Here is a 12,582-nt window from a genome sequence, read left to right as displayed (position 1 = left end):
TATATATATATATATATATATAATCAATGTCATACATGTTAAAGCAAAAAAGTGGAGATTTCTTACTGACTACTGTAAACGGTCCCACTGACTGCTTCAGTTATCCAGTGTTTTCACAGTAAATATATTGAGCTGAATAAAGACCCTTTGACTGTACCTTTTTGGTTTGAAAAGACATTTTTTACAAAAAGAACTGCACTGTAAAAGCATAACACTGATATGTAAAATAAAAAAAAAAAAAAAAAAAACTCTTGTAGATAAGAGACATTTACAGTATTTTCATCATTGTAGAAATCTATAGACTTGGCTTTACACAATTTTCCATGTGGCTTTTAATGTAGTCAGCTAAATCAGACTGTGAAGTCAAGACAAGCACATAAAACTCTGAAACTCCTTTGACAGCAGACCCAAGGAGGCAAGTGAAAACCTTTCTGAGATTTGTTTTTGGAACAATTAATCAGTTTACTAGCATGTTGCTGTATTTGCTTTTAAAATCAAAAATGAGATATGCTTTATATGTGATCAGTTTTGTTTTTTGTCTTTTTTTATAGAACGAGAAAAAAAAATAAATAAAAAAAGAACAAACTGTATAAACCAACATTTTACGCCAAACTAGCTAGCCCGTACTAAGTTTATTTTTATTTCCTTTTCATTATTATTATTTTATTTAATGTATGTGTTTCTGTAATGTTTATTGCTAGAAAATAACAAAATTCCACAAATCAAATATCAAATTTCTCTAACAGGGTAATGCAATCCTCACTCAAAACAAATAGAAATTTAAAACAGCTTATATAATATTTAATTTTACATCCCTGGGTTGACATTTCACATTTTCTCCTTTCACTCACTGATAAAAAAAAAAACAGACTTTTGAAAGTTCCAAAGACTATTTGGTATCCTTTCAATGGAAAGAGCCTTTTACGAATCTTGAATTTTTGGGAAAGGAGGCACTAGCAGGCAGAAGCTGCAGTCTTGTGCACACATATGCTGTACAGTTGCTCGGTGACAGGCCAGATAAACAGTGAGTCACAGATCTCCCTGCCAAAACCCCATACCACCGTTTTCCATCTTCCAGCACAACCACCCGTTCCTCTCTTCGCTTATACTTTCCAGCTCTTCATCATTCCAGAGGCTGTTATAACTTTTCTCACATCTTACACAATGCCTTGGTTGTTCTTGTTCCTCTTCTCTCATACAACCCCACAACCTGTGAGAGCATTGTGTGTGTGCGCGCGTGCGTTTTTGTGACAAATGAGGACATAAATTTGTATAATGACAAGGGTATGACATAGGTATTACAAGGAGAAGGTGACTTTTCAGGACATTACCCCATGTCCCCACTTTTCAAAACGCTTATAAATCACACAGAATGGAGTGTATTGAAAATCTGAAATAGCACAAAGTTTCCTGTGAGGGGTAGGTTTAGGGTTAGGGTTGGTGTAGGGCAATAGAATATACGGTCTGTACAGTATAAAAACCATTACGCCTATGGGATGTCCCCACTTTTCACAAAAACAAACCTGTGTGTGTGTGTGTGTGTGTGTGACCCTTTGGGTTTGTAAAGAAAGAGAGGAAGGGTATCTCCCTGTTTCTTTCCTAAATTTCTTTGTGGAAAGAAACACAAATGAGAAACAGAGGCAATCCACTCATGGCTCCATTGCTTGCTGGTTTACATTGTGACTCAGTGGTGAAGAATGTGGTGGGATGGGCTTGAAGGGGTTATTAATATCTTTTCCTCTGGTCTGTTAAGTTTCCTAAAGTCCAAGTTCAGGATTTGAGGCCATCTCTTTATGGAAAACGTTAACATCCCCCTATTTGGACATTTCTTCAGGGCTGGTTTCAATCCTGAACCCTGCAAGTTTGTATGCGTGTGTGGTGACTGAGGCTGTGTGAACATACAGGCATTTGAGATCCACCTCATAAATTGAGCAAGTAAACATAAATCATTATAATCATCTGCAGTTTTTTATATTGAAACTCCTAACAATTTCTTTAAACAAAACCGGGTGCTTAAAGTATATGAAAAAAGTGTGCATATTGCCTATTAAAATATTATAGGCCCTACTGAACAGAAAAAGTAGCTACATGTTTTAGTCACTGTGTCAGCATAACAATATTCCCTTAGGACATAATGGCCTGTAATTTTCCATAAGCCTCTTACCAAGCGTCTAAATGTGTTCACATAGTCTCTTTATGCGAACTATGAGACATTTCGTATTTTAAGAAGGAAAAAAAGAGTTACGTAAAGGCACCAAACACGTGGCAGTCTCTTGACTACATAGCAACCACAGAGACGAGAAAACATGCACAATATTTGTACATGTTGTGGACACCGCCTCCACGCCGGGATTCCCTCTCACAGACCAGCACTCAGGGGTCTGCATGTAGGTCAAGTGACTACATGGGGAATTCCTCACAAAGATGCCCCACAAAACTCATGCTAGCCTGGGCGAATGTCATCTCACATCAGTAGAGCGCGTCCTCTGGTGGACATTTACGGAGGCTGCACTGTTTTACAGCAAGTAGGAAATTTCTGCTGGTAAAATGTTAAAGGTGACATATCATGAACATCTGACTTTTCCAGGTTTTAAGTGCTATAATCAGGTCCCCGGTGCATCTACCAAGCAAGGAAACGTGAAAGAGTTGGTAAGCCTTTTTCTGCAAGCCTCCGAAAAAACGAGCGCGTCTGATTTCGCTCCCTTGGTGACGTAAAACAGCTTGTTTCTGCTTCCACTTAAAATAGGCATTTTCAAAATATTATAATAAATGATCTGTGGAGTATTTTGAGCTGAAACTTCACAGACACATTCTGGGGACACCAGAGACTTATATTACATATTGTAAAAAGGGGCATAATATGTCTCCTTTAAAGGCACAATATGTAGTTTTCGCCGCTAGAGGGCGCGGATTCAAAATAAACAAATAGACAAAGGCATAGGTCTAATAAAACACACAACATATTAAAGCGTCTTTGGTGTTTCCATAAATATCTGGAAATCGAGGGGTTATGACGTCATTGGCAGGCGACACAATGACACTACGGACACGGTCCGTGTCACTAGTTAAAATTGCTTATTTCTCTGGATTTAAACATTCTTCGAAACATTTGGGATAATGTAAGTACATAAGTCAGCAAAATATATAACACTGTTCTAGTGGTTTTTGTATATTTTAATAAAAACATCTTACATATTGTGCCTTTAACTTATTTTTTCTTTTATGCCAAAAATCATAAAGATATTAAGTAAATAGGATATTAAGTAAAGATATTTTGTAAATTTCCTACCGTAAATACATTGAAACCTAATTTGTGATTAGTAATATGCATTGCTAAGATGTTCATTTGGACAACATTAAAGGCAATTTTCTCAATATTTTGATTTTTTTGCATCCTCAGATTCCAGATTTTCAAATAATTGTATCTCGGCCAAATATTGTCCTATCCTAACAAACCATACATCAATGGAAAGCTTATTTATTCAGCAAATAAATAATTGAAAATAATTGAATCACTCAATTCAATCAAAATAGTTTTGTGGCCTGACTAAGTGATAACGAATGACTCTTCCACAACTTTCAATCTGGAGTAAAAGCAAACTAATTATTATTATTTATTTTTTTACTTATTTCTATCTTTTCATGCTAAAACAGTTCAGTACCATTTATCTTACTTTCAAAAGCTTAACCTTATGAATTTCTAAAGCCTCTAAATGATCAACATGATCAAAACTTGAAAAAATGCCTCCTTCCCTCTGATTAGTAGTTCACACTTTTTTTTAGTAAGTAAAAGGCGTTTTAGTAGCTATAATTCTAAAACTATTCACCATTGGGTCATGGTACATGTCTTTTTCTGTGAAATCTGATTATTTTTTTAAAGTACATGTAAAAATAAATGTTATATTGCTAGTCTTTCAAAATGAACACTTACTAGAATGAAATAACTTATTCAATTATCCATCATTTTTAGAAAAATCATGTTAAAATGTGAGTATCCTATATGAGAAAACCTTTGAGGAACATTTATTAGTACAGCTGTCATTGTTGTATTACATTGTACTATTGCCCTTCACAATTGTCAGCGATAGATTTAGGCAAAGGATGAGTTGAGGCAGGATCTAAATGCAGCTGTCAACCTAAATAATGATCTTTAAAAAAGCATCATATGACCCCTTTAATAAACAATGAATCAGAACAAAAACTCACGTCCACACGCCATGAGTCTTCACGAGTTTAACTGAGGAGGGAAGGAGTGCATTCTGGAGGAACACGTGGAGTTGGAGAGGGACGTGACTGAGGTATTGGCATAGGGAAAAGCCATGGAGGAGATGATGGAGGGAGGAGCCAAGGAGTCTCCCAGAGCAGTGCCAAGATCAAGGCCCATAGTGAAACCGATGGAAGGAGGAGCCAGGACTGGTGGAGACCCAGGCGGAGCTGAGGAGACACAGGAAGATTACTCCCTTGGGGATGAACATAGATACAAGCTCACACACTTGGTCAGATTTGGCAGGCTCAGGTTCTGGGTCTGTTGGGTTCTGTCTGGTTGAGAGTGCAGTGCAGGTTTAGGCTCTGGAATGAAAAATGGTTTAGGCTGGGACTCCTGGATGGACAAACCTGCTCAGACTCGGCTTGCTCTGGCTCTGGGTCTGCCGTGGGCTCAGGCTTTAGGTCTTTTATGGGCTGTGGCACTGGCTCTGGGTTTGTGGCAGAAATGTGGAGGAGTGGGGAAGGACTAGTGAGGAATTCTGAGGCAGGCGGGTCACTGGAATGATGATGGGTGATGGCAGAAAGATGCAAATGGTCTGGGTAGACTGTGGCTGAGGGGATGTCTTCCTCTACCATCTTGTTAACTGTGAACACAAACTGAGGGAACTAATGAGTAACAGTGGCAACAAATAAGAACATGTCTGGAAACCATGACAACGGATAATGTACAAGATCTCAGGCAAACAGGAACAGGGAAAATAATTCAAATGGAACCAAAAATAAACAAACAGAAGGAGACCATTACAACAATAAAACTACAACACTTTGATCATAAAACTAAGCATATAAATATCATTATTGTGAGGTATAGAGTGACAACTGATATTTACATGCATATATATGCAAGTGGTCTTTTTTACTCCTATAAAATCTCCTATATATACACCTATATAATTTACATTACAAGCTATCAGAGTTTCACCTTAACTTTTGTCCAAATAAATAAAAAAGGACTAAATTTGCATGCAACAAAATCAAGAAACTACCATATTCGCACTATATTATACTATATGAGCCATAAACGCCTGATGTATCAAATATAATGCAAATCATAAAACACATGCAAACTTTAAAATAATAATAAATATTTTGTCTGAAGTTTTTAACTGTTTAATTTTGGATTTTTATTGACTATTATTTTATATGTCAGGCTCTACTGTAACTTTCAGTTCTCAAAACTCATTGGAAAAAAGTTTTTTTTTTCTTTATATAAACAAGTTGTTTTGGATAAAAGTCAAATAAATAGATAAAAAAGTAGAAAATATATATAAAAGTATATAGGCTGTTTTTATACAAATGTATATATATATATATATATAATATTATTTTATAGTAATTGTTGTTTCTTGTTATTATTTATGTTTTTATTTTTGGCCAAGCTCAACTCAACTTTTATTTTGAAATGATGCAGCAGACGGACATGTTGGAAGTTTCCGCAGAAATGTGTTGATGTGGCTGGATTCCAGAGTCTGCTGCTAAAGTTGGAACTGTAAACAATATTCATGGATAGCTCCGGGAAAGAAAAAGAGGCCATGGCTCTCATGGCTGAAGCCGAGAAGAAATTGAAGTCCTCGCAGTCGTTCTTTGGCTCTCTGTTTGGGTATGTTTGATAACTTTTAACACACCGCTGACAGGCCAACCGGGGTAAACAGACAGTTAGCATGCTAGTCAGTTAGCTGTCAAATACGAACTTCATATAAGTGATTATCAGAGTGGGAAAAAACATTTCTAAAACAATTTCTCCAGCCAAATGAGATTGTTTGGATGTGGAGTGTGAAACCACATTTAATATTAAACGTCTGTAAGTTTAATTTCTATTTGTTTTCCAGATGTGAGTTCGTAATGTAGTTAGAGCAACGACTAATTGTAATAAACCTAAATATTGTCATCATATTAAGGCTGTATAAGTTTATACTATATCTTTATATTGTTACGGTTGAGGTCTAGTCATGTGATCTGGCGTAAAGCTTCCATAAAACTGATTATGAAATAGTCAGGCGATGAGAAAGTGAAATGTAAGGCTTTGCTAGGAGTCAGCTGACATCCAGTTGAGCCAGTTACAACATCACTGGACATACATGAACACATTAACCTGCTCAGACACTTAGAACCACCAAACCTGTAATAGCTGGGAAACCATAATCAATGTTGATATTTTGGAAAACTTGAATATGTGTCTTTTATGACAAATGTTATATGTATAGGTCAAAGACGAACAAGGTTTTTGGCGCATCAAAACAATAATAGTTCAATACAGCTTTAAATTTAGTTTTATTGCCCCTTACATTTGAATGTGACCTGTTTATTTTATTTTAGCATACATTTTACCACGGTTTACACCCACTAAAATGTCATTTAATGTATCAGTAGTTCATATACTAAAAAAATCTTGCCAGGCATAATTTTACTTAGAACAAGACTCATTAATGACATTAAAAGACTCATTTAATGATCACAGTGCAGCCCCCCAAAACTAATTTTTGTAATTGTAAATCTTTAACAATCTTTGCCACTATCGTTCAAACCACTAGGTTTTACCTATTTGTCAGCAAGAATTTAAAATATAATAACATTTAGTATGATTAATTTTCTTTGATATATTTTAATAAGTACATGTCAGAATAAGCATGTCGTTTCATTTTTTACATAAATATATCTGTTACGCTTTCACCCATATTTTGACATTTTCACAGAAGTTATTCGAAACATTAAAGTAGACACTTTGCATTTAATATGCTTACTATGGAAATTTCATTTGATGTGGACACCAAAATAGGACTTCATCTTTAACCCATATATATATACACTTAAAAAAAAACAAAAAAAACTTTTGAGTGTTGGGAATGTGATTAGGTTAGAAATCATCATTATATTTATTATTATAATATTATATTTTACTAGGGGCTCTTCAAAGATGGAGGATGCTTGTGACTTGTATGGAAGGGCAGCAAACATGTTCAAGATGGCCAAGAACTGGAGTGGTAAAGACATGCACTCAGCTTCAACATAAAAATCAATATACAAATCTACTTGTCATCACATTCTTAATTTAAAGGTGTGAATGGAACAAAAGTGCATTTCAAGTTTTAGTTGAAGCTTACAGGCTATGCATGTCTATTGCACATTATATTTGTATTGTAATATTTACATTTTGTTGTATGTGGTTGTCAGCTGCAGGAAACGCTTTCTCCCAGGCGGCGCTCCTATACCTGCAGATGCAGAGTAAACATGATGCAGCCACAAACTTCATTGATGCCGGCAATGCCTTTAAAAAATCAGACCCTCAAGGTATTCATCTGTATTTTGCATTAATTATTTTATACTTCTCAGCATGCTGTTGCTGCTGTTAACAAGTATGCACTGCGCTGCTTCACATTTTTGTGGAGAAATCGTCAGGCAAAAACATTCAAAAGGTTGAAGTTTAAACAACAACAACAAAGGAAGTGACAGTGAATGCATTTAGAATGTTACAAAAGATTTCCATTTCAAATCAATTCTGTTCTTTTGAATTTTCTTTCTGAAAAAAAAAAATGTCATGCTTTCCACAAAAATATTAAGCTGTGACTAAAGGCTGAAATATTGTGCAGGAACTAATTATATGGAGATGGTCTGGGTGTGTTTTATGCCAATGGCTAACTTTAGATGCTTGGTCACTCTTTTGAAAATCTCCACATTCATTAACAGTATGCGTGTGTTGTGAATTAGGTGGATTTATTTTTTTTCATCCTGTGCATATAGATACAAATAATTCACACAGTTATTAGTGAATGAGATCCATTGCTTTTTATGCACCAACAAAATCTAAAAAAATTTCTTTTTATTTCTGTGTTAAAAATTATTCATTGTTGAATCATTGAAAATGGTTAAGGTTCAGTCAGCTGTCTGTCATTCTCTCCACAGAGGCCATAAACTGCCTGAACAGGGCCATTGAGATCTATACAGACATGGTAAGAGTCTTTCTTTCATCTGCGAGGGCTGTAGATGGGCTGTTTTAAATAAAAGTAGAGCTGCTTTTGTTGTACAGAATAATTTTGACACTTTTCATCTGTTTCTCTTTTTGCGGTGAAAACTTGTTTTGGAAATTGTTTGACATATCCAAAGCAATTTTTCATAAAACATACTGCAAAAGACTTGATACACCATTAGAGGGCACTGTAACACAATACATGTGGTTTAGAGTGCACTGACCAGGGGCTGTATAACTCCTAAGAATTTAGGAGCAATAATCATTAAAATAAGGGACATGTCACTCCTAATTTTAAGACTTTTAGGAAAATATCATAAGTAATTAGTTTATTGATTAAGGCAAACTGAATAGAATTAGCCATGGGAATGTAGTGCGCGCGCGCGCGTGTGTGTGTGTGTGTGTGTGTGTGAGACACGCCCTTATTTTTATGAGTTGCTCCAAAATTTCTGCATTAGGAGCAACTTTTAGTCTTAAGATTTTTTGTGAATGTTAATATATAGTATAAGTGTTTGTTTTTCAAATAGTTATGTATATCTCCTTCCCACTGTCTACACATCTCTACCAACCACTGTGACATCATCCATAGCAAAGAGGTCAACCCCGCCTCTTATATTACCAGTTTCTTAGTAAAATAGTAAGCGTTTTATGAATAGCTTTTAAGCTAAAACTCCTAGCCAAGAACTTTAAGGAGGTATTAAGATACAATTCTTTGTGAATATGGCTACAGAACTCTAATGTTTAAGTGATTAATCACTCTGAGGGTGTACTCACACTAGGCACGGTTGCTTTGAACCGAGCCCGAGCGCAATTATCCCCCCTCCCCACTCCCCCCGCTGGCCTGCACTCACACTTGCACTAAACTTAACGGGCCAGAGCACGCTTACGTCATGTGCGAGATAACGGAGAAAACCACTTTCGCTAATATTCTGTCGAATAATTAATAATTAATTTATAATTTGTGTTGTGCACTGATTTTCACTTGTATGTATCAGAGAATTATTACGGAGGCAGCTGACGTTAATTAAATAATTTGCAGCTTTACTCGCAAACTACATTTCCTGTTCATCAATAAGGTGAGAACCAGAGCCATTATAAACCTAAATATACTTGATTGAATTAAATGAATTGAAAAGTGTAGTAGTAGTAATAGTATATGTTTGCGGTCGTAATGATGACAGTAGCGCACACAAAACAGTATTTGATCCGTGCTCCGGCGTGGTTAGTGCTCACACTGCATGCGTACCGCGCCCGAGCCCAACCGAACCGTGCGCTGGCCCACCTCTTCCAACCGGGCCAGGGACGGCTAAACGAACCGTGCTCGAGCGCGGCACGGAGCGCTCACACTAGTCAAACGAACCGGGCTTTGGGGGTCAAACGCGCTCGGGCACGGTTCAAAACGTTTTTTAATTGGTAATTCATGATATTTGTAAAACCTTGAATAACTTGATTATTATTATTATTTTGTTTTGTAAATGTAAACATTTTGCTTGCTGAAATTGTTTTATCAATATAACTTTTGGTGGCTTTTAGTGGAGGAAAATGGGCAATTGTGTTTTTCAGCTAAAAATGTAAGAAACTGAAGCTGTTGTTCACCTGTCATCAGTATCAGTGATTTTATCTAAACTATGCATTTAGTCATGCCTAGATTGTAAACGTGATACTTGTTGTTTGTCTTGTAGGGTCGATTTACTATCGCGGCGAAACACCACGTCACTATTGCTGAAATTTATGAGACCGAACTGGTTGACATCGACAAGGTCAGATTTCTTTTGTCACATTGATAGATTATTATAATCATATTTATTCAGAATCAGAAAGTAAGATTTATTCAAAGTACTTTATAACCTTGTCCTTAGGCAATAGCTCACTATGAACAGGCGGCAGACTATTATAAAGGCGAGGAGTCCACAAGGTATGGCAGTTTTAAAGCTATTTTTGCTCCTATTGCTCAAGACTTATCAATCCTAAATGATGATGCAGAAAAGGCCAGTAGAAAATAGGTTACCTATAAAGTTAGATCTTCTCAAGTGAATGGTTTTGATTACAGTTATCAGTATGTAATGAATAGCAAGCATGTTTGCTGAAAGTAAAGACCCTTGCCCCCGTCTCACATTTACGGTACCATTATTGAGATATACCACCTTCCAGGCAACATACGACCCTGTTATTCATTATCACATGATCTTTTTTTGGGGGGAATTTTTGTAACCAAGTCATGCTCTAGAACTGTCTGTAACCTGTTCGCTCTGTCTCTGATGTCAAAGTTCAGCCAACAAGTGCCTGCTCAAAGTTGCCACCTATGCAGCTCAACTGGAGCGGTACCCTAAAGCCATTGAGATCTATGAACAGGTAAACAAATCCACGTCAGTCTGGTTTCAGTACACCTGATCCCCTAGGAGATGCCATAAGAGGTCATCAGTGTTTAATCACAAATATTACATTAAACAGAGTTAGCCTCTGTGTAGCCAACATTGATTTTGGATATGTAAATAAAGGTAGCTGTTAAAAGTGAAAGCATCGGTTTATACCACATTTTAGTCCTGTTATCATTCATTTCCTCAAATGAGAACATACCAAATCTCATGTGAGGGTTTCATTAACTAACAAACAGATCTTGAGAATACAGTCACATTTACTCAAAACTGTCTATTTGTACTTCAGCCTGAAACAAGAAGTTGCTGTCCCAAAGTGTGTTTTTTGCATATGCGAAAATGTAGATTTTTCACAATGTAATCTGCTATTTTTGAATGGATTTCAGTAGAGAAAAAAAGGTGTTTTTTTGCCCATGTTTTTAGCTGAAACTCACCAGATGAACTTGTGAAAGAAATATAAGCTGTTTTTTTACCTGACAGGCATTTTCTCTGTTGGATCAAGTATCGGTCACTATACAGTCGCTCCAAACAAGAAGTTGCATATAAAATCTGTGCCCCCCTTTTTTGCAAATGGAACGATTTAGTTAAGTTGTTTCTATATTTGTGTTGGTGGGTTTCCAGGTTGCAACACATGCAATGGACAGCACTCTGTTGAAATACAGCGCAAAGGACTATTTCTTTAAGGCAGCTCTCTGCCACTTCTGTGTGGACATGCTGAATGCTAAGGTATGAAAACCACACCACAACCACATCTTTTAACAAGCTGATGGAAAACAGCCGTGTCGTTTGCAGTCCCCTTTCATATGCTTTGTCCTTCATGCTTCCCTTGTAGCTTGCCGTCCAGAAGTACGAGGAAATGTTTCCAGCCTTTTCAGATTCACGTGAATGCAAATTGGTGAAGGTAAGGCTGGATGTCAGCACAAAATGACCTCAGCAAAAAAAAAAAAAGTCAAATTACTGATAAAATACACCATATTATCATCATAACCGTTATTATCACTTTATTTTTTATATATTTATTATTTGTGTGTTTAATTATTATTTGTAATTTAACCCTCCTTTTCAATGTGTCTCCCTCTGTAATGTGTCTTGTGTCCGGAATGTTTAAAAATAAATAAATAAATAACTTATGAAATGCGTTCTACATTTTGAACATTTCATTGCCCATACTGAGGAATTGAACAAACCCCTAACTATCTTTTTTTTTTTTATACCGTATGTATGTGTGTATAAAGATTTATTCATACATTTATTCTTTAGTTATTCATTCAATTTGTTTTTATTTATTTTTGTACTTTTATTTATTCATTCATATTAAAGTATTCCATAAAACGTTATGGCTGATCAAAGGTTTTTATAATACTGTATTTTGTTTTTTTTACAGTAGTCATTTTTGATCGGAGGTTGCTGTATTTTTAGCTTGTAAAAACATGCTACAGTGAGGAAAATATTTATTTGATCCCCTGCTGATTTTGTAAGTTTGCCCACTTACTGAAGGGTCTGTAATTTTTATGGTAGGTTTATTTTAACTTATAGAGACAGAATACCAACCAAAAAATCCAGAAAAAACACATTATATAAAGGTTAGAAATTGATTTGCATTTCAGTGAGTGAAATAAGTATTTGATCCCCAAGCAAAACATGACTTGGTGCAGGAACACCAAGCACAGAGGTAAGACGTTTTTTGTAGTTGGTCACCAGGTTTGCACACATCTCAGGAGGGATTTTGATCCACTCCTCTTTACAGATCCTCTCTAAATCTTTAAGGTTTCTTGGCTGTCGTTTGGCAACTCGAAGTTTCAGCTCCCTCCACAGATTTTCTATAGGATTGAGGTCTGGAGACTGGCTAGGCCACTCCATGACCTTAATGTGCTTCTTCTTGAGCCACTCCTTTGTTGCCTTGGCGGTATGTTTCGGGTCATTGTCATGCTGGAAGACCCATCCATGACCCATCTTCAGTGTTCTGGCTGAGGTTCT

General features: G+C 36.2%; 1 protein-coding gene across 2 annotated transcripts in view; it reads left to right on the top strand.

The window, feature by feature from the left end:
* Positions 1–5,687: 5,687 nt before the first annotated feature.
* The window catches only part of LOC107758075 (alpha-soluble NSF attachment protein-like), a 9,539-nt gene continuing 2,644 nt past the window's right edge, over positions 5,688–12,582 (top strand). For both annotated transcript variants that reach the window (XM_016575726.1, XM_016575727.1), the window contains exons 1-9: positions 5,688–5,866; positions 7,168–7,247; positions 7,438–7,554; positions 8,167–8,213; positions 9,913–9,990; positions 10,090–10,145; positions 10,498–10,582; positions 11,227–11,331; positions 11,438–11,506. In XM_016575726.1, coding sequence (XP_016431212.1) covers positions 5,769–5,866; positions 7,168–7,247; positions 7,438–7,554; positions 8,167–8,213; positions 9,913–9,990; positions 10,090–10,145; positions 10,498–10,582; positions 11,227–11,331; positions 11,438–11,506 — 735 coding nt within the window. In that variant the 5' untranslated portion in view covers positions 5,688–5,768. The remainder of the gene's footprint in view (positions 5,867–7,167; positions 7,248–7,437; positions 7,555–8,166; positions 8,214–9,912; positions 9,991–10,089; positions 10,146–10,497; positions 10,583–11,226; positions 11,332–11,437; positions 11,507–12,582) is intronic.

The sequence above is a fragment of the Sinocyclocheilus rhinocerous genome, unplaced genomic scaffold, assembly GCF_001515625.1.
Source record: "Sinocyclocheilus rhinocerous isolate Xijiao unplaced genomic scaffold, SAMN03320098_v1.1 scaffold82, whole genome shotgun sequence".
NCBI classification, from domain to species: domain Eukaryota; kingdom Metazoa; phylum Chordata; class Actinopteri; order Cypriniformes; family Cyprinidae; genus Sinocyclocheilus; species Sinocyclocheilus rhinocerous.
This window is presented reverse-complemented; position numbering and strand designations above follow the sequence as displayed.